The sequence below is a fragment of the Tachypleus tridentatus genome, chromosome 13 (assembly GCF_004210375.1).
Source record: "Tachypleus tridentatus isolate NWPU-2018 chromosome 13, ASM421037v1, whole genome shotgun sequence".
Taxonomy (NCBI): Eukaryota; Metazoa; Arthropoda; class Merostomata; order Xiphosura; family Limulidae; genus Tachypleus; species Tachypleus tridentatus.
Window position 1 is genome coordinate 76,214,486 of NC_134837.1, and position 25,323 is coordinate 76,239,808.

At 28.8% G+C, this 25,323-nt stretch overlaps 1 protein-coding gene across 2 annotated transcripts; it reads left to right on the forward strand.

The window, feature by feature from the left end:
- The first annotated feature begins 210 nt into the window (after positions 1-210).
- On the forward strand, positions 211-24,775 carry LOC143237013 (glycerol kinase 5-like). 2 transcript variants are annotated; one of them, XM_076475805.1, is made up of 17 exons: positions 211-447; positions 2,070-2,238; positions 3,195-3,288; positions 3,814-3,889; positions 5,339-5,432; positions 6,426-6,515; positions 8,538-8,579; positions 9,083-9,220; positions 11,616-11,689; positions 12,991-13,051; positions 16,510-16,636; positions 17,243-17,347; positions 19,131-19,181; positions 19,475-19,518; positions 19,647-19,810; positions 21,555-21,688; positions 22,134-24,775. In XM_076475805.1, the coding sequence occupies exons 2-17, from the start codon at positions 2,119-2,121 to the stop codon at positions 22,286-22,288; spliced, it is 1,569 nt and encodes a 522-aa protein (XP_076331920.1). In that variant the 5' UTR covers positions 211-447; positions 2,070-2,118; the 3' UTR covers positions 22,289-24,775. The 2 variants fall into 2 exon arrangements, with proteins under 2 accessions (XP_076331920.1, XP_076331921.1); XM_076475806.1 differs by lacking the exon at positions 211-447 and having other exon boundaries at positions 2,103-2,242.
- Positions 24,776-25,323: the final 548 nt, after the last annotated feature.

A 25,323-nucleotide genomic window follows, 5' to 3' on the forward strand; every position in this document is an offset into this window, starting at 1 on the left:
GTCCAGATATTTCCATAATATTAAATATTTCATTGATCTAACCAGACTGCTTGACATGTAACATTCATTCACTATTCATTTCTCGTTTATTGTCTTATTTATAACGTAACCTTGTCTCTAGTTGCTTCGGAAGGTGCGTAATTGTGGTGACGTCATGAAGCATTTTTTATATCTACTCTCACAAACTTTCCTGAGTTTATCGTCATGCGCCCTCTAGCCAAGATTCGTATTAAATTATTGAAAATATATAGACCGCGATATTACGATACTTCACTATCTCAACTGGGAGGTTGAATGATCATGTGATAGCAAAAGTGTTTTTCTGGCATGTATGTTCTGCCCAGTGCTGGGTTGTGATATGAGAGAAGAAAAGATTTGACAAGTGTTGTGATACGAGAGAAGAAAAGATTTGACAAGTGTTGCGATATTGTGTTCGTTGAATGCAGTGTAAGTTAAAAGTTATAATTTTGTTTATAAAAGAAAAAAGAAGGATTAAATATTGTCATAAAGTTTCAATAAATGTACAAACGGAAGAAGTAAACTACTTATTTCTTATGTAGGAATAATGACTTTTAGTAACTTGATTAATACTTAAGTAGCTATTTTATCATAACAATGTAAAAAACTTATTTTATATAAGAACATTATTTTAACAATGAATTATACAATATGCGGATGGTAATAGGGAAGAATAATCAATACAGAGTATAATAAGAAAGTATTATGTCTGTTGAAATAGGAAATTTGTATTAAATTTAAAACTTTAATGTAATGAACCTCAATAAATATGAAATTAAAAATGGTACAAAAGAAAGTGATTTCAGTGATATGTCTTGCTGGTGTTATGCTATACAGAATATACCCAAATTTTCATTGAAAATGATTGTGCTATTGGTATAACACTTTGATAACCAATTTTGTTTTTACAGCTTGCTAGGTTATATAGTTAATATCTGCATTTTGTGTCTCTTCTTATGCTATAACAGTGTGAGTTGTTAGTTTAGTCTAAAAAAGTGGTTGACGTGAATCTAACGAAGGTTTAAATTTTTACTTGTTAGATGAAAAAGGACAACCGTATAAAACTAAATAGTTTTTATTTTGTTGTCTCTGTGTTTTGTTCTTTATTTTTCTAGAACTAGTAAATCATCTAAAATTGTAAAATAAGATTACTTCTGAAACCCTGGCCATCAGATTGACAACGAAGTGTGATAGTTAAAATAATATTATTTTAACAAAAATTACTTGAACTGGTTTGTGTAATTTCATGTTGAGTAGGAGAAGGAATACTTAATGTGAATTGATAAGTAACTGCTAAGCAGATGTGACATGGTAATTGCTGTTGAACACTAATTATCATGGCAGCCAAAATGCGTATTACATAGTTTATAGCCGATTTTCCCCACAAGACATAAAACGTTGATTTCAATTGCTTATTTTATTTGGATTTAAAGAAACAAAACAAAAATTATTGAAAAAAGCTACAAAAGAAATGCAGTATTTACGTTTGATCAGGATTGTATTAATAGTGTACTTTTTATATTTTAAATCTCGATATTGAGTTGGCAAGTTTCAGATGAATAAAAATCATGCTGAGATCTGTGTTAAGTTTTTTTCCTTATACTTGAAAAATTAATGTCAATTCAGATATGACATTTGTAAACGAAGTCTTATAAAACAAATGGCCTAATGATAAATAAGATTTGTTCAAATCAAAATCGTATTTGTGCAGCAGGAATGGTGTAAAAACGTAATTCACTATTTTTGTAGTGCTTAGTAGGAAACGACTCCTAGTTTTATTCTTTGTGGAAATTAGGAATAATTTATTTGTATACGTTTATTACTTTTGCTGTTCACAAACTTTTTTGTTATGTTTGAGAAATGTTAAAATAAATATTGTAGTGCAAAACACAATTGCATTTCAGTATCTTTCGAGCATATGGTAGGATCATGATTAACAGGTTCTGATGCAAGTTTATAACAGAAGTTAGTGTGTAAAATCTGTTTTGTGTATTTTATTAAGGATTTGATTAGTATTCTGCTGTAAATGATTTTCTTTTTTTGTTTTTCAGATCACTAATTTTAAGTGGCATGTTTGTCCTCTGATAACAAAGTACAAAGATGAGTGGTGATGTGATGGACTCTGAAAAGTATATTCTTGCTGTTGATGTTGGCACGATGAATGTTCATTGTTACATCTATGATAAATATGCTAATATCAAAGGGGAAGCACATGGCATAGTAGGTATATATTTGCATGTATTTATATGTATGCAAGAAGAAAACTTGTGTGTTGTAAAAGGAAAATGCATCTATTATTGTATTTTTTCACTCGTGCTTTAGAATTCATATTTGATGGCAAAAGCTACCTGGCTTAGAGGTTAATATAATTCTTATTTATTATTTAGTTTAATAGTCATAATTTTTGAACTAACATTCAGTTAGGTTATCCTGTAATATTTTAAAATGAGAAACTACCAATTGGACATTTTGGTTATTATATATTTGTAGTAAAAAGTTAATGCAATTTTTAAGGAAATGGTACATGCATGTTATATTATTCTAGCACTGTTAGTTTTACTAAAAATATGAACTGTTATTGAGTGCATAGCTCATATGTAATGTTACATTGAGAAAGTACACCATTTGTTTTTCTTATTGTAATAAATTTTACATGTGATTTGAATATGTCTAAATTTAGTGAATACTGACACACACACACACACACACACACACACACACACACACATTTGGGTTTTTCTTTTTTCTTTTACTGTTGGCTTGTACATATTTTTTTTTTTTTTTGTTATTGTCAAGTTGAGATAGCAAACCTGAATAATTAAGTTTTTCTTTTATGCCATAATGGTTTAATTTGTTTGTAGTGATTTACAACTTTGTTTTTTGCTCTTAAAGAATTTTACAAGCTAATGATTTAAATTCGTAGTTTAGTAAAAGTAAGTTGGCAGTCACTATATTGGCAGACAAACCAAGCAGTTCCCTTCCATAAGTTGTTGGTTGTAAATACTTTGACAGGTTAATTTTTAGAAACATTAAAATTGTGATTCAAAAGCATTCTATTAAGAGAAATATCCAATATGATTAATAGTCAGTGGTAATTTATTTGACATTTTATGTTCATAAAAAAAAAAAGGGAAAGATAAACAAAAAAAAAAAACTCACTTTTCTTTTGCCTGCAGATGAGACTTAAATTACCACATCATGGATGGGTTGAACTTGAGCCAAGTGTTTTGTGGAAAACTTTTATTGAAGTTATGAATGATGGAATACAAAGTATGTTGAAAGTATCTTGTAACACAAGTGCTTTTTTTTTTTTTTAATATATCCAATTTCTCATTTTAGAGCATGCTTGTACTGAATTGTATATGCAAAATAGGAATGAAATTTTAATTACCATAAGCAAAACTTTCAATTATAAACATATTGGTAAAGTTAATTGTATTTCTTATTTAATGATAAGTACACTATAAATTTTTAATAAAGCATTACTCAAACTTATGTAGTACATTAACATGTTTTATAAAACAATGTTTATTTGTTTCTGATTATTTAGAATAGATTTTGATTAAGACAATTTTATTTGTATTCTTCATTTAGCTACAACATCAATTCGTTTTTGTGTGGTATTTATCTGAAATTTATATGCAAAAAGCAACTTTCATAAACTTTTTTCTTAGAATCTATTTTATATTCTTGCATACTTTTACTATCTAATAATTTTTATGAATGACAAAACTGCTATTTCTGACAATGAAGTGATTAATCTTTTTCATAAAAAAAGTGGTTTTCTTTTATTAGGTGCTGGAGTAAAACCTAATGAGATTGCTTGTATTGGGATAAGCACACAGAGAGGAACATTTACAAATTGGGACAGGTAAAAAAATAAATAAAAAAAAAAAATGGCAGTGTTGATGGCAGATTTCCATGGTTGCTTTTACTTTATTGATTTAGCAACTAAATCTCTAGTTTGATATAAAATCGGTGCATCTGTTAAAACTCAAAACATTGCTTATTTTATGCCTTTTTTTGAAAAAAAAACCTTTGCACAAAAAATTTAGAAGATACATTTGAGAAAAAAACATGATACAAATGGTGAAATCTGAGGACTAGCTTTAAGGTGCATTTCAGAAAATTGTGTATTATACCACCCTCTACATTAACTTTTTTATTCGTAATTTGTCAACAACAGGTGTATGATGGGATTATAAGTAACCAAAGGGTATAGAATGTATTAACAGTTGAGATTTAAAAAAAACAACAACAAATGATGTATAGTTCACAAGGGCACAGTTTCTGTAATATTAATTATCATTGAAAATAACTACTAAATTTGCACAAACTTGTTTCATTTTATTAGTTGAACTAGGTAACATTATCTTAGTATATCATGTTGACTTGCAGTGTGTGTGTGTGTGTGTGTGTGCATCTGTGAGCATAATATAAAAATTATCCTTTTGATTTGCAAGAAAACCCTGTTGACATTACTAGACCACCTCGCACTTACCTATTCATAAGCTTAATGACAAAATAGTATCTTGCTTCAACTTAAAAAATTTAGTTATTTATGAATAAATAGTAGCATGTTTTCTTTAAATATTTTTATTGATAAACATAATCTATACATTTTGTTGATATTGTTAGTATAATTTGGTTCTATATGACAGATATAGTTGACCCAACCATTATTAATTAACTGAAGGTTAAATATTTTATCAGTTGTACACTAGCTCTCAAGACTTGATAAAGGGTTTGAGTTTAAACTCAAACCACTTTTTGTAATGTAAATTTTAACTAATATTTTAGCCAGTTTAAATTGTCTGTTCCCCTTAATGTATTTTCGTTATTCAAGAACAATGCTATTACCATCCTCCTAGTTTGAAAATGTCTGGATGAAATATTAATTGACAAAACAAATTTGATCTGTAAGGAGTTCTGGAATTTCTATGAATTCTACAATTCAGGCAGTAACTATACATTGGGAATACAACTAACAGAAAAATTAGTATACTTTGTAAATTAGTAGTATGACCTTTGATTATATAGTATATACACAAGTGTGTTAGTTTTAAGTATCTAGAATATTTATGTAATTTTGTCAACCTGGTGTTTAAATTTCAAAAATTTACATGCTTTTTTTGTAGCTTTTTCAGAAACAAAATGGCACTAAAGTAGTTAATATCTAAAATTTTAATATTCTGTTGGCAACTTTCAAGAATCATAGTATACCAAGAATTAGAATAAATATTATCTCCTCTGATTTATTACAAGATTGCCAGAAAGTCATGATTAATGACTACTGAAAATGCTGTCTTATCAATTTTAGAGAGACAGGAGAGCCATTTCACAATTTTATCACATGGAAGGATATTAGATCACAAGGTTTGTGTAAAGTGTGGAACAGCTCTTTGAAGATGAAGGTAATATAAACTATAGGATAGCTAAATAACTGAACACTTGATCAAGCTTGCATTTAAGATACTATTATAACCATAAATGTTTAAGCCATAAACAAAATGCATTAACATTAAACAATCCACTGCATATTTTTAAAAAGATACTAGGGTATAAGCTAAAATGTGGGATTATAAAATGTATCCTATGTTTTGGAGGGGACTGAGAAAGTAGGACTTACACTGCAGTGGGGATACACTATCTATGTCTTAACCTCCAATTTGCTGGTCTTGCCTAAGAAAATTATACATTAGGAGTGCAAGATCTGGGTGCTCAAGCTCACAATGTCCCATATCTATATCATCCTTCAATTGTGGTAAGGTGACAGGTCTCCCAAGTTAAAATAAGAAAAAGATAAACGTAAGATGTAAAAAAAAAAAAAAAAAAAAAAAAAAAAACTTTCACTGAAGAAATGTGTATTTTGAAACTAGAAATGAAATTATTTAAGGTTACTGAAAATCTTCATAAATGATAGTTGCATGTGAAGAATCTGTCAGTAATGGTGCTGTTATGCATAATTTAGAAATTGACATTGAGCATAAAACTAAGTCTTGAGTGCTTCATGTGCAAGGAAAAGAACTTGTTAGGTATATGTGAATTCTAATTTGTTGATTAGAATATTAGGTACTATAAAATAACTTATTATTAGTTTTATGTTACATTAGTATTTTAGAAATATTTGTGACAAAAATTTCAAAGAAACCATTGATATAATGGGGCTAATCAGTTTTTTCAAATTGGTTTTAATAATTTTTCTTATCAAATATACTTAATAGCTTTTTCTAAAGTTCTAAAATATATATTTTAAAGATTTTTTTATTTTCATGGATTGCAAATCACAAGTGTACTTTTAATTTATAAAGATAATCAAGAAATGTCTAAGCAATTATTGTATGTTTTAATTATAATATTATATCTGTATTATTGTTAGTCATGTACTTGCTTTTTTCTGTACATAGTTTTTAAGAGGAGGAGCTAAGTTTTTGCACTTTATCACCAGAAGAAAACGTTTCTTGGCAGCAAGTGCATTGCATTTTCGATCAGAAATGGTAAGATCTATTTTAATAGTTTTGCAAATGTTAGTAATAAGTGATTTAACAATATTTTATATACATGAGAATACTGTAATTAAGGTATACCTGTAATTGTAGTATTAGCACCTGTTAAACTTTTCTTATATTGATAGAAACTACCAACTGCAAGACTGTTTCACCATGGCATCCTGCTAGTCTGGTCATCAGTCACAATTTGTATGATAATACATTTCTTTTTAGTTTTGAAATATAACATAACTACTTGTTCCATTCATAAAATTGTTTGAATTATTACATTTTATTATACCTTTGTCATGAATAGTATTGTGTACTCGCCTAAGTCTAATTATGAGTTAGCAATTGTGTTTACTAATGTCTAGTTGATTTCCTGTAGACAGCTGGAGATTTTCAATCTGAGTAAAGGATAAAACCAATTGTGGAAAGTAAAAGTTTTTGATATTCAATAATTAGATTTATATTAAAAATATTCCCAGGTTTGTATACGTAATGTAATTCCTTTTATTTGTAAATGTTTGATCTTTCTCATTTCTGATTAGGCTGTAAATTTGTATTTGTATATATAATTTTCCAATCAATGAAAATATAAATATTCTTGCATAATTACTCCCACAGGATAAATTTAAGACTGAATTTTATTCAGTCTGTAAGTTTAATATCTAATTAGGTAGCTTTCAGTTTCATATGTAACATAAAACTTTCTTGAACTGTGATACTTAATTTGCATTACTTTGGTATTTTAACTCTTAAGAAATAATTGTGAATGATTCATTTCATTAAATACACATTATGTTAAAGCTTATCAGAATATGTTTTTATTGAATCTAATTACTTCAACTACTGCTTTGAGTACTGAAATAAAATTTAATTGTGGTAATAAATAATTCACTTCTTTAATTTCAATTTAAAAATGCTATTAAGTTTTTTTGTAACAGGAGGGATGTAGCATCTCATTTCTCTTGCTTTGCTGTCATAGGTGTTAAACATCTAGCTGAAAAATCAAAAACGTTTGTGAAAAGATATAATGGTTGACAGCACTTGCACAAAAAAGGACTGCTGTTATTAAACGTTTGAGAAATGGTAGCCTACAGTTTTGAGCATTTAGTTGAGCATGCTTTATGAAGAATGATTTATATAAGAAACTATGCATGGTAATATTTCATTCATTTAGTTCAGCAGATAACACATTGCACTCTAATTGGATATGTTAGCAAAGTGAAAAGTTGAATTCTTAAGTGAATATTTCTATGATTATGAATTACTTGCTGGTAGGGGCTACTTGTATCACTGAAGACAATAACTAATAGCATAGTTACGTATTGTCAAACAAGGAACTATTTTGTATTACAAAGAGGTTTATTGGGGTTCAGAAATGAAATTTATCATAAATAACCCTACATAAAATAATTAAGAAAAACGAATGGCATGATTTTTGCTTTGAAAGAATAAAATGATTGTATTTTCAAAGGAGATAAACCTTTGGTTCAAAAACTGGGAAAATATTGTTTCTTCTCAGTATTCCTGTACAAATGAAGCAGATAAATTAAGTCTGAACATATAAAATGTGTGACCCTTTGCCTTTTAGCAGTGATAGGGAAGAAGAGAATAAAGGATCTATCTGATATAGATGTAATGCCACTGTTAATAGATAAAATTTTTTTTTTTTTTTCACACAAACACCAGATGTTCATAAGGCATCATCATCAATGATGTCTGAATAAATCACTTAGTTTATCAAATTGATGAAGATTCTGAGCTTTACAATTTTTCACTGGTTTTGGAAACTATGGAAACAATTTTAATAATGAAAGATCTTTCCTAAAGAATTCATTATCTTAATTTGACAGCCATTTCTATTTTAACCCTAACATAAATATACTGATCATTCCACTCTACTCAGAAAAGTGGACAAATGTCCAATTATTACTTTGTTAGTAATTTATTTGAACTTTTAAAAGTTGCATAAAACAAGCATGTTTAGTATGATAATACAAAATTTTTTTTTTTTTTAATAACCAGGTTGTTATGAGATTGCTTTGGGTATTACAGCATGTGTCAAAGGTATGTTACTCATCTTATTTGTATTAAAATGTATTGCAGAGTTATATTATAATTGCACCTTATTTGGTTTTAGACCTAATGGATAATATTTGTTTGTTTATTAGCATTTAAAAATAAATCATCTAATTTCTAAGTAACAAGAGTGCTTGATTTTGTTTCTTTTTGTTGTTTTGCACATTTTTTTTTTAAAGAGAAACTGAGCAGTTATCATATGATTTTAAGTATGTATTTTAAACAGTTCTAATTTGCTAAAGTAATTAATCGGTATGTTTTCTTTGTGTATGTTCTTATTTCTGTTTAATAAAATAATGGTTTAATTCTTTATTGTCCTAAGATAAGACATTTAACTTTTACATATTTCATAATTTTTTTCTCATTTGACAAGATTTTGTGTTAGAAAAGGTTATTACAATATATAATTAGTTTCATACACTATATATTAGTAAACTTAAACATGGTATTTAAGAATGAGATTAATTCTTTGTGAACTTCATGCTACAAAGTTTAAAGAAAGAGCAATGGAGGGACAAGCTATGTTTGGAACATTGGACACTTGGTTGTTATGGAAACTGACAGGAGGCAAAGTTCATGCCACTGACAGCTCATGTGCTTCAATTACTGGAATGTATGACCCATTTCAGGTAATAAATATATTAAAGAACATGTAACCAGTATCATGTGTTATATAAATCTTTAATAGTTCTTTGAGAATTTGTTCATGTAATTGCTGGAGACAGTTAAATATCTAACTCATTATTATGTAACATAATTTTATAAGTCTCAATATGTGAGATTGTGAGACTTAATAAATGTTGGATTATGTAAAACCTGTTTTATATAACAATCATTTTGAAATTTGTTTTGTACTTCATTTATACCACTTATTTCAATTATTGTTATGCTTTTCTAGTTGAACATGAACAATATACTTTTGAAAAAAGTTTTAAAATGTATGGAACTGTATTTCATACTGTTATAAAGTATTCTATTGAGTGAAATAATTTAAATTATTTGATTCTAAAAAACAAATTCCAGTCCATGTAATGATTATGAATTGATTTTCTTTAGTAATGTTTGATACAAGCTACATTTTAGTGCAAGTTTTAGGCCTAAGTTCATAAACAAGCTTTCAGACTTAAACTTTTAAACTACTATAGCCCTAATATACTGATAAAATTTAACATAAATTTCATTAACTTTAAAAACCTCACTAACTTGCTGATTGTCTTAACAGAAACACTAGTTCTTAGTAAACTATTCTCCACCATGGGAGAGTAATGGATTTATGAACTTAAAAGGGTTTTGTCCCCGAGGTGGACATAATGGATTAATGTGGATTTGCTCTGAATATTAACTGGCCCTTCTAAACTCGGTGTACCAATACAGATATTAATTGAAGTTTTATTAAATCATAAATTTGTTTAGCAGCTTACTTTAGTAAACACATAGCATTGCCATAATTATATATGGCCATTTGGGTCAAAGCTTTCAGTTTTAATTTTGGTAATATTTGCTTTAATTCAGAAAAAACTAAGATAAGTATCTTACTCTTATGAGCTCATTTGAGCAAATATTTTGTAGCATCCCCTTCATCAGAAAGATCCACTGTATGCCTATGATTTTGGGTATTGGTTGGATAGCTGAATTCATAGTGAACTTCATGCAAAGATGAACTATTCCTACACATTCCTCCATATGGTATGAGGCTTAAATTGTCTCATTGCTTCCAATAACACTTTTTCCTCATGTTTGGAAACTTTTTAAGATACTCTGGTAATGTGTATAGAGCTTAGGCTTTAATTTATAAATCATACCTGAGATTTTTTAATATCAGGCTTTTGACTGAGTTAATTTATTTTAAATTAATTTTTTGTAGGATATTTACTTGTTTCAAATGGTAATGTTTAAAAAGGTTTAAGTATTACTAGTACACTTGATTGTATTTACTTTTATTGCTTCATAATTTTGTTTCAATTATGACATTAAAATTGCTTGTTTCCAGAAGTATCATTGGAGTATATTTAGGTTTTGTAACTTCCTAAAATATTTGATTGACTTAATTAATACAATCAACTAGATAATAGCTATAACTGCTTATTATAATATTTGTGCATCTCTTGTATCAGCTCTTAAACCTAACTCAAAAATTAAAGTATTGTGTTAATCATTAGTAATACAGCTTAAAATATGTTTTTAATTCTTTCATCTCGTTAGCTTTTTGTATAATCTAATTTTTAGTAAACTTCTACTTCAGCAGATGCAAGTTTTTTCCATATTTTAATTTAAGACTGTTAATATTGCAACTGTAAATCATTATTAATGGAGAAAAATTTTAAATAGTTTTCACTCTGGTTGAAATTAAAATTGATAAATGATGTTGTAGTTGACATTGATTTTATTCCATAACAAAAATACTAATCAAATTAAATGTATGTACAGTAAATGATTTTGATACTAAATTTTGAAGTTTAACTGTCTATAATAGGTATAGGGTCAAATTGCATTCATCAATGTGTACTTAATTTGAACTTGTAATTTTAATTGCAGTATTGTATTGATTTGAACCCTGTTATCATTTAGTTTTAAAAAGAGAAATATAAAGCTTCTAATTTGAAACCTAATCCAATTTTATTTTAATTGTATTCTAGTTTCATAATATATTCAATACACTTTGTTCATGAAGTTTAGTGTTTTCAAAGTCTTTGATTTTGAACTTCTTTTTTTATCTCTAAAATAGTTTGTTTTGACAAATTACATGTCAGGTTTAGTGGTCCTGATTATTGGTTAGGAAGTAAACAAGTTATCATGAAGACAAATATTTTGTAATCTTGCATTTTGACCTTTCTAATTCAGATTGTATTCTAGTTTCTTAATCTGCCAAGGAAAATATGTTTAGGTTTAATTCTAACCCTTAGTTTTCTATCTTGTTATAATACTAGTAGACAAGTAACTATTCTTTACTCTTGCTGCAATTAGTTTTTACATGATTAAATATAATTAACTTGTTTTAAATTGCTATATTGTCTGTCTTTCAAGATGTGCTGGGCAAACTGGGTTTTTAAGATGTTGAAAATTCCTCCTTCCTTACTTCCAGTTGTGAAAGACACAAGGTGAGTCTGACTTGGAAATTAATGATTTAAATAATATTGTCTATTCATGCTTTACATATCTTCAGTTGTCATGTTTTTATACTGAATTACTTTAGAAATTTCAGATCAGAATTACATGTATATCTTTATAAGATATTTGACATAAATTAAGGGAATCACTCATTTATTAATTGAGTTACTGGCATTTGTTAAACAATTATGTGAGCATAACCAGAAAGCATTGCACAGCTACTATGGATAAGGGCAATGGATATTTGAATAAAAATGCTTTTCTAGGAAAGTTTTAATGTGCATGTTTGATTCAGCATAAAATATTCATGTTCAGAAGGGGAGTGATTTGAATGCTGCAGTACTATGCCCCATTTGATTTTGTAAAAACAAATTTTTTATTGTACTTTATACAGTCAATTTTTGCATCTCTTTATAAAAACAAAAAAAGATTTATTGTGATAGAAAAAAAAGGATTTTTTTTTTTTGAGGTCTAATGGAATTATCAGTTGCCTCATCTGTAAAAGATGACAGACCAGTATAGTTGGTATTTTTATTACATTCAATTTCTAATGTTTTTACAAAATAGAATAGTTTTTGTCAGCTATCATCAAGCTTAACATCTTACTTAAAATAGAACTTGGTATATAAAAAAAAAAAACAATAACAAAATGCTTTCTCAATATGCCATAATTTGGAAATAGTTTTTATTTTGAAATTTTGTTTAATATTTCCTATTTGTTAGAAAAAGAAGGTACATATGAAAGGAATTTCAAATATTCAGTCAATTATGAAAAACAAGTTGATTTTAGATGTATAGTTCAAATTTGGTATTCTCTGTAATATTTATTTGCTTTAAGGATTGTCATTATTAACTGTAGATAGTTTGATATTCATTTTTTTTTTTTTAAACTGTATTTGATAAGAGTTTTTATTCTGAAGTGTTATATAGTACACGCACACACAACCCCTGTGCTAAAGGGAGAAGATAATGTTTAAAGAAGCACTAGTGAACAGTGGTGTTAAAATAGACATACATTGCACTTTGGAGTGTATGAAATCTAAGTAAGATGATAGAAATGCCTTGTATCACTGTGGATGGACAAATAATGTGATTGGATAAATAAATCTGTAGATATGGCTAAATATTCATAAGTGTGTTTGTGTTAAGTTTCAGTTTCACCTCTCCTAACTTTGTTGTATACAATTAGTCATTAAACTGTCTTATCAAAGGTAATATATAACATATATAAATACTTTCATTCTAGTTTATAATGTTTAAAATGGTCATTGATTTGGTATTGTTGTCCTAGTTGCTGGTTTGGTGAATCGTCTCCCACGTGGTTTGGCAACAGCATTCCTATCACTGCAATAGTAAGTATGTAATCTATAACATTATGCAACAAAACTTGTACTTTTTCTTGTTCCTCTGCAGAAAGTGTTATTTCCCAATTGGGGGCTGATACGTAAAAGTGATGTACATTACAGTCGCAAATCTCGAGAAACGACTCACTTCTAAACATTTTTGTACAATTTTAAATACATGTAAATCTTAATTCATGTTGTTTCATTCAGACCTTATGTAAATGAAAATGTTCACATTTGCCCGTGTTTACATAGAAAATAGGTTAATTTCTGAATTTCATTATCCAGGTCGCAAAAGCAAAGAGTTTAAGGGAATAATGGCCATTTTCTGTACTTTTACAACATAAATAATTAAGAAATAACCCATGATATCCAGGAACAAAATTTGTTACATAGTGTAATCATATCTTTCATTTGGTTGCAAAAAATATTAATCAGTTATGTATTTAAAGAATTCTACTATCAAAATGCTACATTCTCAATTTTATTATAAGTACATGTTCTTGACCCACATTTTTGGGTTGTGGGGTATGATGTAAAGGCAACTTTAGGAATTTCATCACCCTAGTTAAGACTGAAAAATGCTTCCCTTGGTGGATTTTTCTTCCATCACTTCCACAATTGTGTTTTGAGTAATTATAAATCATTTTGCATGATTAAAATGTTGCAATTTTTGAAATTAATTTTCACTCAGGCTTATTTGTACCTCACTGTTTAGACTTAAGTTACTTTGACTTTTCTTGCATTTTTGGCATTAAAACCATGAAGTTTTTTGTTTTTCTTCCTTATGGTTAGAGGTGTTGGGTATATTAAATAGTTAGTTTTCTTATAATTTAGTTTTTTTTGCAGTTTTTGTATTTAGGATGAGTTTGTTTTGTATTAAAATTATTCCAAAACATACCATCTACTGACATTTATAGCTATTTCTCAGTCTCCAGGGTTTCCACTCTATGCCTGTCTAAGCATTGAGAATGGTTGTTCCAGTCTCATACCTCATTGCAAATTTCTTCACTAACTTCTACTTGCCCTCTGTTTAGGTACTGTATATGGAATCTCATTTCAATAACATAACATAATTGGTTTTTCAGACTTCAGCCTGAATTTCTATCAACAAGAGTGTTGTTTATTATGAATGTGATTGGCATTTCTATGGTTTTTCATTTTATATTTATAAATTACATAACAAAAACAAACCTGACAGACAAGTATGAATTCTAAAGTTAATGTTTGTACTACAGGGGTCAACCATACTTTTGCTCACTGGTGTTTGTCAGTAATCATGGGAGGAATTGTCTTCAGTTGGAATTGTTCATGATATGGTCTGTTGCAGGATGGAAACTTGTATGAGAACCATGGGTGTCTATCTGAGGGATTCTGAAGCAAATGACTTGAGAATTTACTTTTTTTTTTTCCTCTGGCTCCTTCTTTTACTAGGCCTACCTTAACAGTTGGTTACTCAGGTTTGTCTCTCTTATTGCATTTGACCCTATTTCTTCCTTGTTAACAGAAAGATAGACTAGGGACTACTTGGGCTATCTTCCTTCTTCTGATATTGCTGTTTATGCTGGAAGGTTTGCTGCTCAATTGTGTGATAGGATAGCTATGCCTTGTCCCCTGTGTATTATTGGATCAACATGTATTGGCTTATCACTGCTGGGAGAAGGCCTATTTAGATTCTCAATGGATAGTTCCTTGTTTGGAACTGAGGGAATCTAGATTGGAACATATAATCACTTTAAACAAGTAAGTTTTCTAGGGCTTGTCTTACTGACATGACTGTTCTGAGGTATTTATCTTTACTCCAACTTTTGTCTTAACTTTATTAACATTCCACTTGCCAATTTGTTTTTGGGATATTTGGGTAGACACTTTGTTAGAAAGTGTTTACCATCTTCTGACCTCGGGGAGTTATGAAAAGCTCCTTCTCTCTGTACACTATTATTTGATGGAGTTCTAAAGATATTGGAAAACCAAATTGATATGGCTTGTTTACATTCTTATTTATTATCATTGGCTTCTTGCACTTCTGGCTCTACTTTGCATCGGCTAGTAGTTTTTTTCTTAACCTTTTTCCTGAATTTCTCAGTTCTGTTGGTTCCCATAATATGATCTGTCTGTATTCTTGAGGATCTTCAGCTTTGAACTGATGACGGTGGGATTGGTGACTTTTCTGGGGTGGGGAGCAGTGGGAACATGTTTACATTACTTCCTGGACATTTGAAGTTCTTTTAACAGGAAACCATAGCTATGTTAGGTTCTAGCTTCTGAGTTGGTAATTTTGGTTACATTGCATCAAGCATTGTCCACTTAACCTGTGTATGGTTGGTCCATACTGATGATTATTCTTATTCTGTTTCACCTTTGGTACAGTAACTAAGTTCTAGGTGAAGAGCACACCTATTCTTGATGTAGTGCAGTTCCCCCATCTTATAATTTTTAACTTGTTCTATACTGGTGCATTCTGAATGAATCATGCATACACTGACACTACCACCTCAGTATGGTATTTTAGTTAGTGTTAATGGATGGTAAGTATGTTTAGAAATTGACATTTTCCTAAACTGAAAGTGTATTTATAATAATGCACCTTCACTGCCACTCTCAACCTACCTCCCACTAAAAGCCAGTTTGTCTTGAAAAAGTGATCTCATTATCAGAATGAGGTGCTTTTATACAGTACCTTGGATAGAGGGTACATTGAAGTTGATGGAGAACTTTGTAGTGGGGTATAAAAGACTAACAATTTTTCTCAATGGAATAAGTATGAATACCTCGCATTCTCCAGTTACTTGAGGTATGTGATGGTTGAACTGATGTCAAGGAAGTAGCAACTTGTCATTTTTCCAGATGGAAAATCTTTGTTACCTGACAGAAGTCTTTGTACTTTGTATATTGTGGCTGAGGTAAAACTTGTTGAAAGTCTGTTTCATTTGATCTTGGTGACTATATTGATCCATATCTTGTATTTATTTGTATTGGGAAGCAAAATATTTTAGAATTTCCAAGTCTCTAATATTATAAACCAATCTTTTATGATATTGGTGTGTTAATATTTTGAAATTAAAAGGGATTGTTACATACTTTCTCAAAATGATCACTATAACTACAAAATGCCCAATGGTGTCAAAATGTAGTACACTACCACACTTTTACTGACTTATTTGATTATTTTTGTTATTAAAAAGACATAAGTGATAGTTAATTTTGTATTTTTATCTTTTCATGAGAAGAATCTAATGAAATATAATAATTGTGCTTTTTCAATGAGTTATGAAAATATTTAAACATCTTTTGAGGGATGCTATTGAACACTTGCATTTTTTATAGTGTATTCAGTCATGAAGTGATTTTGTAAAGTTCCTCTAATTTCTCTTGTTCCCTAAAATGTTGATAGTGAGATTATAATACTGTAACATTAATGTCATATTTAATGACTAGTTTTTACATGTTATCACTTTTCCATGTAGGTTGGGGATCAACAAGCATCAGCTTTTGGCGAGTGTTGTTTTAGAATCGGTGACATCAAGTGTTCAGTTGGTACTAGTGCATTCATGAATATCAACACAGGTCACAAACCACATACATCATTAAAAGGCAAGATTACTCTGACATTTTGAAAGTTTATTTTTGATTTAAAATAATACTGAAGATGTAGTTTACCAACATTATTTTAGAAAATAATTCTTAAAATTTAGGTTAGTTGTCTTTTAATATCTTGCTGAATGTTGATAACTTAGTACTGCTGAGTTTGGCCTTTGTTCAAGTGTTGAAGAAAAATTAGATTTGTGAAAACAAATTTATTAAATACACTTTTAACATCGAAAAATTATTTGAATAAATTGGCCAAGGTATGACCTTGTGATTAAGGGTTAGGCTTTTAATAAAGGAATGTATTAGACCTTCTGTATTACAACTTTTCATCTCTGGTTGGGATAACCACTTTTAAATATTTCATTACTTGTTTTTGTAAACTATTGTATTTAGTTTCTATGTCTGTCTTTTTTTATTTATGGTCGTTAAAAGCAATATCTCAACAGAAGAATAGCAAAGCTATACCCTGTAATGTTCATGTTGTTGCTAAGCTTAATTTTCACTTGAAATATAGCTTAAGCCTGTCCTTAATGATACTGATGTAATTTAGTGTAATTGTTATTAGTTCTGCATACCATAGATGTAGTAACTGTTTTTATTCGTCATTAGATTTGTATCCAATCATTGGATGGAAGATAGGGGATGAAGTGACTTACTTGGCTGAAGGAAGTTCTTATGGTGCTGGTGCAGTAATGTTCTGGGGTCAAAAAATAGGTATATTAGTTGGTACTTTCACTGTCTTTCAACCTTTTGTTCTAGTAAATTTAAAACTGATATCATTGAACAAACAGTCATGTCTTTAACAAATGCTTACATCTTTGTCATATTTGCTGTATAATAATAATATTGGTTTCACAAGTTTCTAAAGCGGATAAGTATTTGTCCATTAAATATAGAGTGCCTAGTATTTTCACTCGTAGCAGTTGTGTTAAAAGAAAACTTTTTGAAATTTAAGTTACATTTTATTTTGATCTATGGCATTAGCTTACTTTTTAATAGAAATTGTTGATAAATATTTCCCTCTTTAAATAAAAGGGAGGAAATGTATTTTCCATACAACATCTGAAAATAATAACACAAACACTATTCAGTTCTATTTTGTTATTGTTCAACTAAACATTTTATTCTTTCTCAGAAATTCATGTTTTTACTCTAACTTTCTGTAGACTGTGGCATTCATGAAGTGTTTTCAGGCCATGGAAACAGATATTTGTATAATCTTTCCTAATTTTGGAAAGCTAAAATTAAACAGTTTAGCTTTCCAAAGTTAACCAGCTATTACAATGTGCTATCTATATAGCTACAAGAGTAGTGTGTGTGTGTGTGTGTGTGTGGAGCTTTATAAACTTTATTAAACTGTGTAAAAATGAAAGCAGCAATAGGGAATTGTGGACAGTGTCATGTGCATGGGTTTTCTCTGAAGTGTTCAATTAAATTGGATAATTTTTTATGTTTAACTAATTCGATTTCTACAAACAATGGAGCATCAATAATACTACTCTTAAGTAAATGTTTCTTTTCAAAACTACTGAAATTCCCTTAAATGTTTTGGTTTTAATGGATGTTGGTTTCTCTTCAGTACATAAATGCTGTATTATTTAATCAATTTATTTACCCCCCCCCATTTTAAAGATGGGAAACCACTGAAGTAATACTTTTACTTTGTTTAATTAGAAATTAAGACTTAGTCCTATGATGACTTTGAATTACAACTTTTTTTCAGTCTGTGGTAAATGTTCCAAAAACCCAGTTTAATTTATCCATATATTAAAATGGGAGGATAAGTATTAGAAATAAAATTAGTTTTGTGCTGTAGTAGCCATTCGCATCTATAGGATTCTGCATAGAATTGCAGAAGAATAATTATTTGAATAGTTTTTTAAAAATGTATTTAAAACTAAATATAAATAACAAATATGTAAACATCAATAAACCATAATCAGCCAGGGCATTTCAATAAAATTTCAAAGCAATAGCCTTGAATGACTTGCCTCCACCAGAAATAAATTCTGCAGATACTCGTGACAGTAGCTAAGCTTAAACTGTTAAAGTAGATGATAATGTAGTCTTTTTAGAAAGATGTGTGACAGAAAATATAACTTTAAATCTAGTTTCAACTAAGAACTTGAGTGTTTTAATCCAGCTGACATGTTAAATCTCTGCTATTAAGTGATAGATCTTGTTTAGTCATCTCTCATGACCACAGTGTACAATCATTTAAATGCACTCCATTTTTGTTCATCTTCTTACTGCTTTCTTTTTCTAATAATTAAAGTTGATAGATTTTTTTAGGAAGTACAATATGAAATAGATGCATCAAATTGTAACATTTCTCAACATTTTCTAATCAACAGTATTAACTACAACTGTTTTTGTGTGTTGTTAAGTATTCTGTAAATTATTAATTGTAATTATGGTTCTCTGATTATTTGTTAATTTTGTTACGCTTTGACTAAATGTGTATTATAGGACATGTTTGCTACATTCTATATTTCAGGCTTGTATGATGATGTTTCTCAAACCAGTGATTTAGCAAAATCAGTTCCAAGTGAGTTATAAAACCTAGCCATTTTTGTTTAGGGAAAAAAAAAAGTCAATTTCTTTCTATAGAGTTATCCAGTGGTAGTAAAATCAACCTTGGGATTAGATTTAGATGTATGTAGATCTCAAAATTAGTTTTTATTCTTTGATGTATTAATTAATTCTTTACTTCACATGACCTTAATTTTTAGAATTTGTTTTTTTATATAAATATTAGAGATGCATCATATTATAAATAAGATATTTTAACAAAAAATCTTTGAAATTATTGTTACATTCACTGTTTTTTTTTCTTTAAAGGTTCAAATGGACTTTATTTTGTACCAACATTCAGCAGAGCTGAAGTAAGTTCATAATATAGTATGTTTGTATTACAGATGTTATTTAACTATTTTTTGACCAGAAAACTTATTAATTGTCATAGTTTCTATATTTCTTTTTAATTGTATAAAACAATAAAATAATTTTCTAGGCTCCTGTAAATGACTCCCTAGCAAGCTCTTGTTTTATTGGATTAACCAACAGAAGTACGAGAGCTCACATGGCTAGGGCTTTGTTGGAATCCATAGCATTTAGAATCAAACAGATGTATGATTCAATTTTGGAAGGAGTAAACTTTGAACTTGCTTACTTACGGTAAGTTACAACAGTTTTTTTTTAAAGACTTAACAGTCATGGATGTTTTAATACATCAAATGACAGTTTCTTGGATTCAATCCCTTTACAAATTGTACAGTTTAGCTTAAGATGCATTTTATTATGTTTTTAATTCCATAGGACAACTTGTTGACCACTTTCTTAGTAATAAGACATTCTAAATGTAACAAAATAACTGCAATAATTTTTTTTCTTTCCAATGCACATAAACTAGATAATTGTAATTTAGTACCCAAAGTAGTGCTGATTATTTCCTATTACATGTTGAAACAAACTTAATTCAAAGTTGTGTTCCATAGATCTTTGTTGTTCTGTTTTTACTATACAAAATTTGGTATTTCAATAGATGGGAAATTGCACGATTTTTGAAAAAAGTAAAATGTGTAAATAAGTTTTTAAATTTCATAACTGTTGTACAAAGACTACATGAGACTAAATTATTTTTTAAAGGTTTTTTAAACAATGTTTTGGTGTATTATGCATTAATCAATTAGTGGAGTACCATTGTAACTAAATCATCTCAAGTATAGTAGCTACAAGTTTTTATGAATGATCATGTTGAAAATGATGTACCAGACTTGCCTCTAATATTAATACAATGTAAATGTATTCATCTGATATTTTTTAATCTTTGAGAAAAACCACAAAATGTTACCAATACATGGAGCCATAGGCCCACTATAACAGTTTCAGTCAATCCCTTAGCATGGATGGTGGGGCAGCTGCTGAGTAGCTGCTTAATCTCTGGTCACTTGTCCAAAATTAGGGACATCGACAGATTTGTCTTAAACTTTGTCATGAATAAAACTACTGATATATTTTTTTATTGAAATATCTTTACCCCTTTACAGCGGTGATGATTACATTGTATGTCTATTCATGTGTCTGTAGACATGTATACAATATATTCCTAAACAGCAAATTTTAATAAGATTTCAAAGGTCAGTCCATGAGGGTTGGATAAGAACCCAATTGATTTCGTTGTTCAAGTTCATTATGTATATGCAGACACAGTATTTTTATGATTTTGTTTTGTTAATAAACCAATTAGGTTTTGTTAACTGAGTAATGTACATTCATTAATATTAGTTCTTTTAAAGATAAAATTTAAGTTTTGACTCATAATAATCTAATAAAGAGTCATATTTATTTTACTGACAGATAAAGCCAATTAAATTTTGATTCCAAATATATTTAATTCTACTTTTTAATTTTCTTTTCTCACACTTATTTAGTCTTTTTTAAAACCAAATCTTGGTGGCACATTTGCAGAACAGAGGGAAATGTATCTAGAAAATAATATATGTAGTGTAATAAATTAACCTGAAAATACAAATTTGTTACATTGGAGAGAGTTTTTCTCTAGCTGAATATGTAAGATTAAGGTATCTTGGACAATTGAAGTTAAAAATATAGTTAGAATAATGATTGTTTTGAAAATAATTTAAATCTGTTTTGGTTATGCAAAATATGTTTAGTTGTGTGTACTTTAATAATTGGTTTAAAATGTTGTGTATGGTATCATATTGTGTTAGTTTTTTCAGAGCTTGGCAGTTTTAATTTATTCTTTTAACTTAATCTGTGTATTATTATGGTGCATTTTAAAAATATTTCTCTTAGAGGAGTGGCTTACTTGATTTGTAATGGAACTTTATTTCATTTAGTGATAATCAATATTACCAAGCTATTTTATTTTATATACACATTTATTTTTCCTTAATAGAATTGATGGTGGGGTTGCCAACAATGACTTTTTGGTACAATTGGTAGCTGATTTAACGGAGCATCCTGTGAATCGACCTAAACAACGAGACATGTCGTGCTTAGGTGCTACATTTCTAGCAGGGCTAACAGTTGGTACAGAAATTTTTAAAAGCTTCTTTGCTCAGTGTTAATTACTCTTGAGAAACAACACGAGTATATTTAATTGTGTACAGAAAAATATTTTCTTTAAAACAGTATGCCTTAAAAAAATATTAAAGGAACTGTGATCTTCTGCAATAAACATATACAAAGATGGAATATATGTTCTTCTAAGTATTCCGTAAGTTTTTATTCATTAAAGTAATTTATCTAGTTCAATTATTCTTGGTATGAAGGTATATAATTAATAGTGATAATTAATACAATACTGTAAGGTTGATGACATTAAAAACACCTTTTTAGCATAGTTTTTGACAACTTTCTTTTTAAAGTACGTTTTTTTTATTTATATTTGCTCTTTTGAAGAACATATGATATTGTTAAGAAATTGGAAATGATTAAACAATAGTACTTGTTTTAATAAATGTTTTCTACTTAGGCATTTGGAACTCTTTAGAAGAATTAGAACACTTGAGGTATGAAGACCAGGTATTCCCACCTTGTGATAGTTGGAAAAGTCAGTATGGAGAAGTTGTTTTAAACTGGAAAACAGCTGTTCATAGATGTCTCTGCTTGTACAAGGAGATAATGTAGCACAATCGGTAAAAACACCTCCTAAAATCATTATAAACATTTATCACAGAGAAAAAGTTCATTGCAGATATAGTAAGCTCTTTACTGCATATATTGCAAACGAAAAATGTGATTTTGATTCAAACATGTATATTATATCCATTTCGGTGATAAATGTACCAGTTCTGAAAAATCAGTTTATAATAGCTACAAAATGATAATTAAAGGAGTATTCTTAAATTGGTTGCCATTGGGTACAGAGCATAGAGAGAGTTTAAATAGTTTCATGGAGTTTAATATATAATAATTTGCAAATGATTTAGAATATGCAAAATGTATGAATTTGAGAATTTTTTTAAGTTTGGTGTTTGCATTTAGATATAAAGAATCTTGCATGTTTTGTGTCAGTTAAATAATCTATTATACAAGTAACTTTTTGACAAGTTTTTCATTCTAAATCTTGAATTTTAAATTGTTTTTGATATTTAAAGAAACACTTGTTTTATGAAGGCATAACCCACTGAGAGTAACCACAGTCTTTAAGTGGTTCATTGAAATTAAACTATAGCATTATGGATATGGCACACAAGCACAAGTGACATTTATGTAAGAATAAGAACCATATCCATTTAGTGTTTGTTTATGTAGTCAAATGATAAATCTACACTTTGATCTGCTATCAGCTTTAAATAATTTAAACCTTTATTTATGTGTGTGCAGTCGTGAAAGTGTGTCAGGAGGTAAAAACTGTTTTCTTTGTTTTTATGCACTTGTTTAACAAATTCAATAATGCATCTATTCTCAGGCAGAAATTATTGTGAATAACTTGTACTGATATTTGATTTTCAACTAATTGATCTTTCCTTCTTAATCTAATGTGATGTATACTTATTTTTAATTTTACTTTTATGGAAAACAAAATTGCAATACATACTATGCTTGTTTCTGATTTAAAATGTGTAATGTAAAAATAAAATGCTTTAATATTTGTTTTTGTTTTATAACCACCAGCTTAATAACCTACTGAAAAACTTTAACTTCTCTTGTGAAATTAAAGTACTTCGTACATGAAGTTTTTATTTCCTCAGTTTATGAATAACAGATGAAAAATATGTTAATAGGCTTGTGCAGTACTACTTTTTACATTTGTTTGCTTAATCAAAATGGAAGAGAGAGAGCTTTCTATCACATGCAGGAGCTGCAATCCTGAAGTTTTTCTAAATCCCACCAGAGTTTCATATTTGTTTACTTATTTTCTGTTTTGTCTAAATCAAAAATAACTAAGTAATATGCTTCCTTATATAAATTTAAGTGATTTTAAAAACTATTCTGACATAGGATGTTGGTAAAACTTAAGAGCCATACAAATAGGTTAGGAACTGCATTGGTTAAAGCTCTGCAAGTGTGGGCAGGTCAGCAAAACTTGCAGAAAACAACTTACTTTATGCATCAAATAAAGGAGTAAAAACAAACCACATTCAGTGAATTATTGCAGAACTATTTGAAATTGAAGACGCAAATATATTGTGTGTGTGTCTTGCTACAAAAATTTTCAATGTGAAAAAATAATAAATCAAATATATTTTAAGCCTAAACAAGCTGCTATTGAGCAAGTTTTTTCTGAAGTTTCGTTTGCTTTGTTTAATATTGCCACTGTTAGAGGAAATTGGTTTATCAGTATCACTTCTCCACTCTTATAGATCAATGGAATCCCAAAATCCTTAACTTCTCTGCTATAAATCCCCATTAATGATTTCTGGGATTACAGCTTCTAGTCTCCCATGACTTCTGGTGAAACAAGTTAGAAGCCATTTTACATTCTTTTCTCTTTCTATTATTGGAGAAAGCATCATTGAAAACAGTGAAACACTAATATAGAATTTCCTTCCCACTGCCAGAGAAAAGTTGAAGGTTTTTCATAAGTTCATATTCAACAGTTTAGCAGATAGAAAACTGTATGTTTAACAGTCTTATCAGCAAGTAATTTTAACGATTTTATAACATACAATTTTAAGTTTCTTTAAGAAAGTAAATACTCACACTTACTGTGATAGCAGAATATTTTTGCTGAACTAAAGGTGTTATTTGAAATGTCAGATATTCTGTAAATATAAGTGTTATAGAAATTGTTTAGGAAAGCAATAGCTTGTATATTTTTTGGAATTAGTAAAATAGCAGGGCAATAAATTTATCAGTTTACCAAAACTGTAGAGGCAGAATCTTAACTTGGCAAAGTAATGGTGTCTGTGAGAACATGTAATTAATATATGGTATGATTATAGGGGTAATTACTATCTTCTTATTGCCAGTATCTCAAAGTTGCATAAGCTAAAAACATTTGTCAATTTTTTCTGTTCGGAAAGGTAAACATTAAAGTGCAGAATGTACTTAAGTAGTGCTAGAAATGATAAATATGAAGTTTTGTATATCTAAAGTGATTTGTGTGCTCAATATATTTATAAAGTTTTAATTAAAACTGTTAAATAAAATTTATTCTATTTGCTGTTTCTTAAATAGTTTTCACTTAGTGTAAGGCATACCACACAAAATAGTCAACCAGCCCTCTCTTTTTGTTTGTCTAAATGTCATTTCTGCCTTTCAAGTATTAGTTGATTAATAAGATGTTCTATGTACTTTTACAGTCAGATATAACTTCATTATATATATATGAACAGTCATCAGTAACTCAATAAAGTTGTATTACCTTTTTCCTTTACAATTATCTTTAGGTGAAACAAAACTATAATTGACATATGAATAATGCTCAACCATATTGTATTTTAAATCTTTAATATAATAGGGCCTGTTCAATATAATGACCCCATTTCAATTGCATATTCTAAATGTGCAAAAAATGTTTATTTCAATTATTAATGAAAATGTTTCTACTTTCATCTCTATTTACTTTGTTATAAATAAGTACAAAAGGACACCAAAACAGTTGGTTTGTAGATAGCAGCTGTAGAGTTTGAAATCAAGAAACATTTGATCACCTTGGTTAACTCCATATTACAAATTTTGAACACATAAAGCCATAAGTTTACTTAATAGCATTT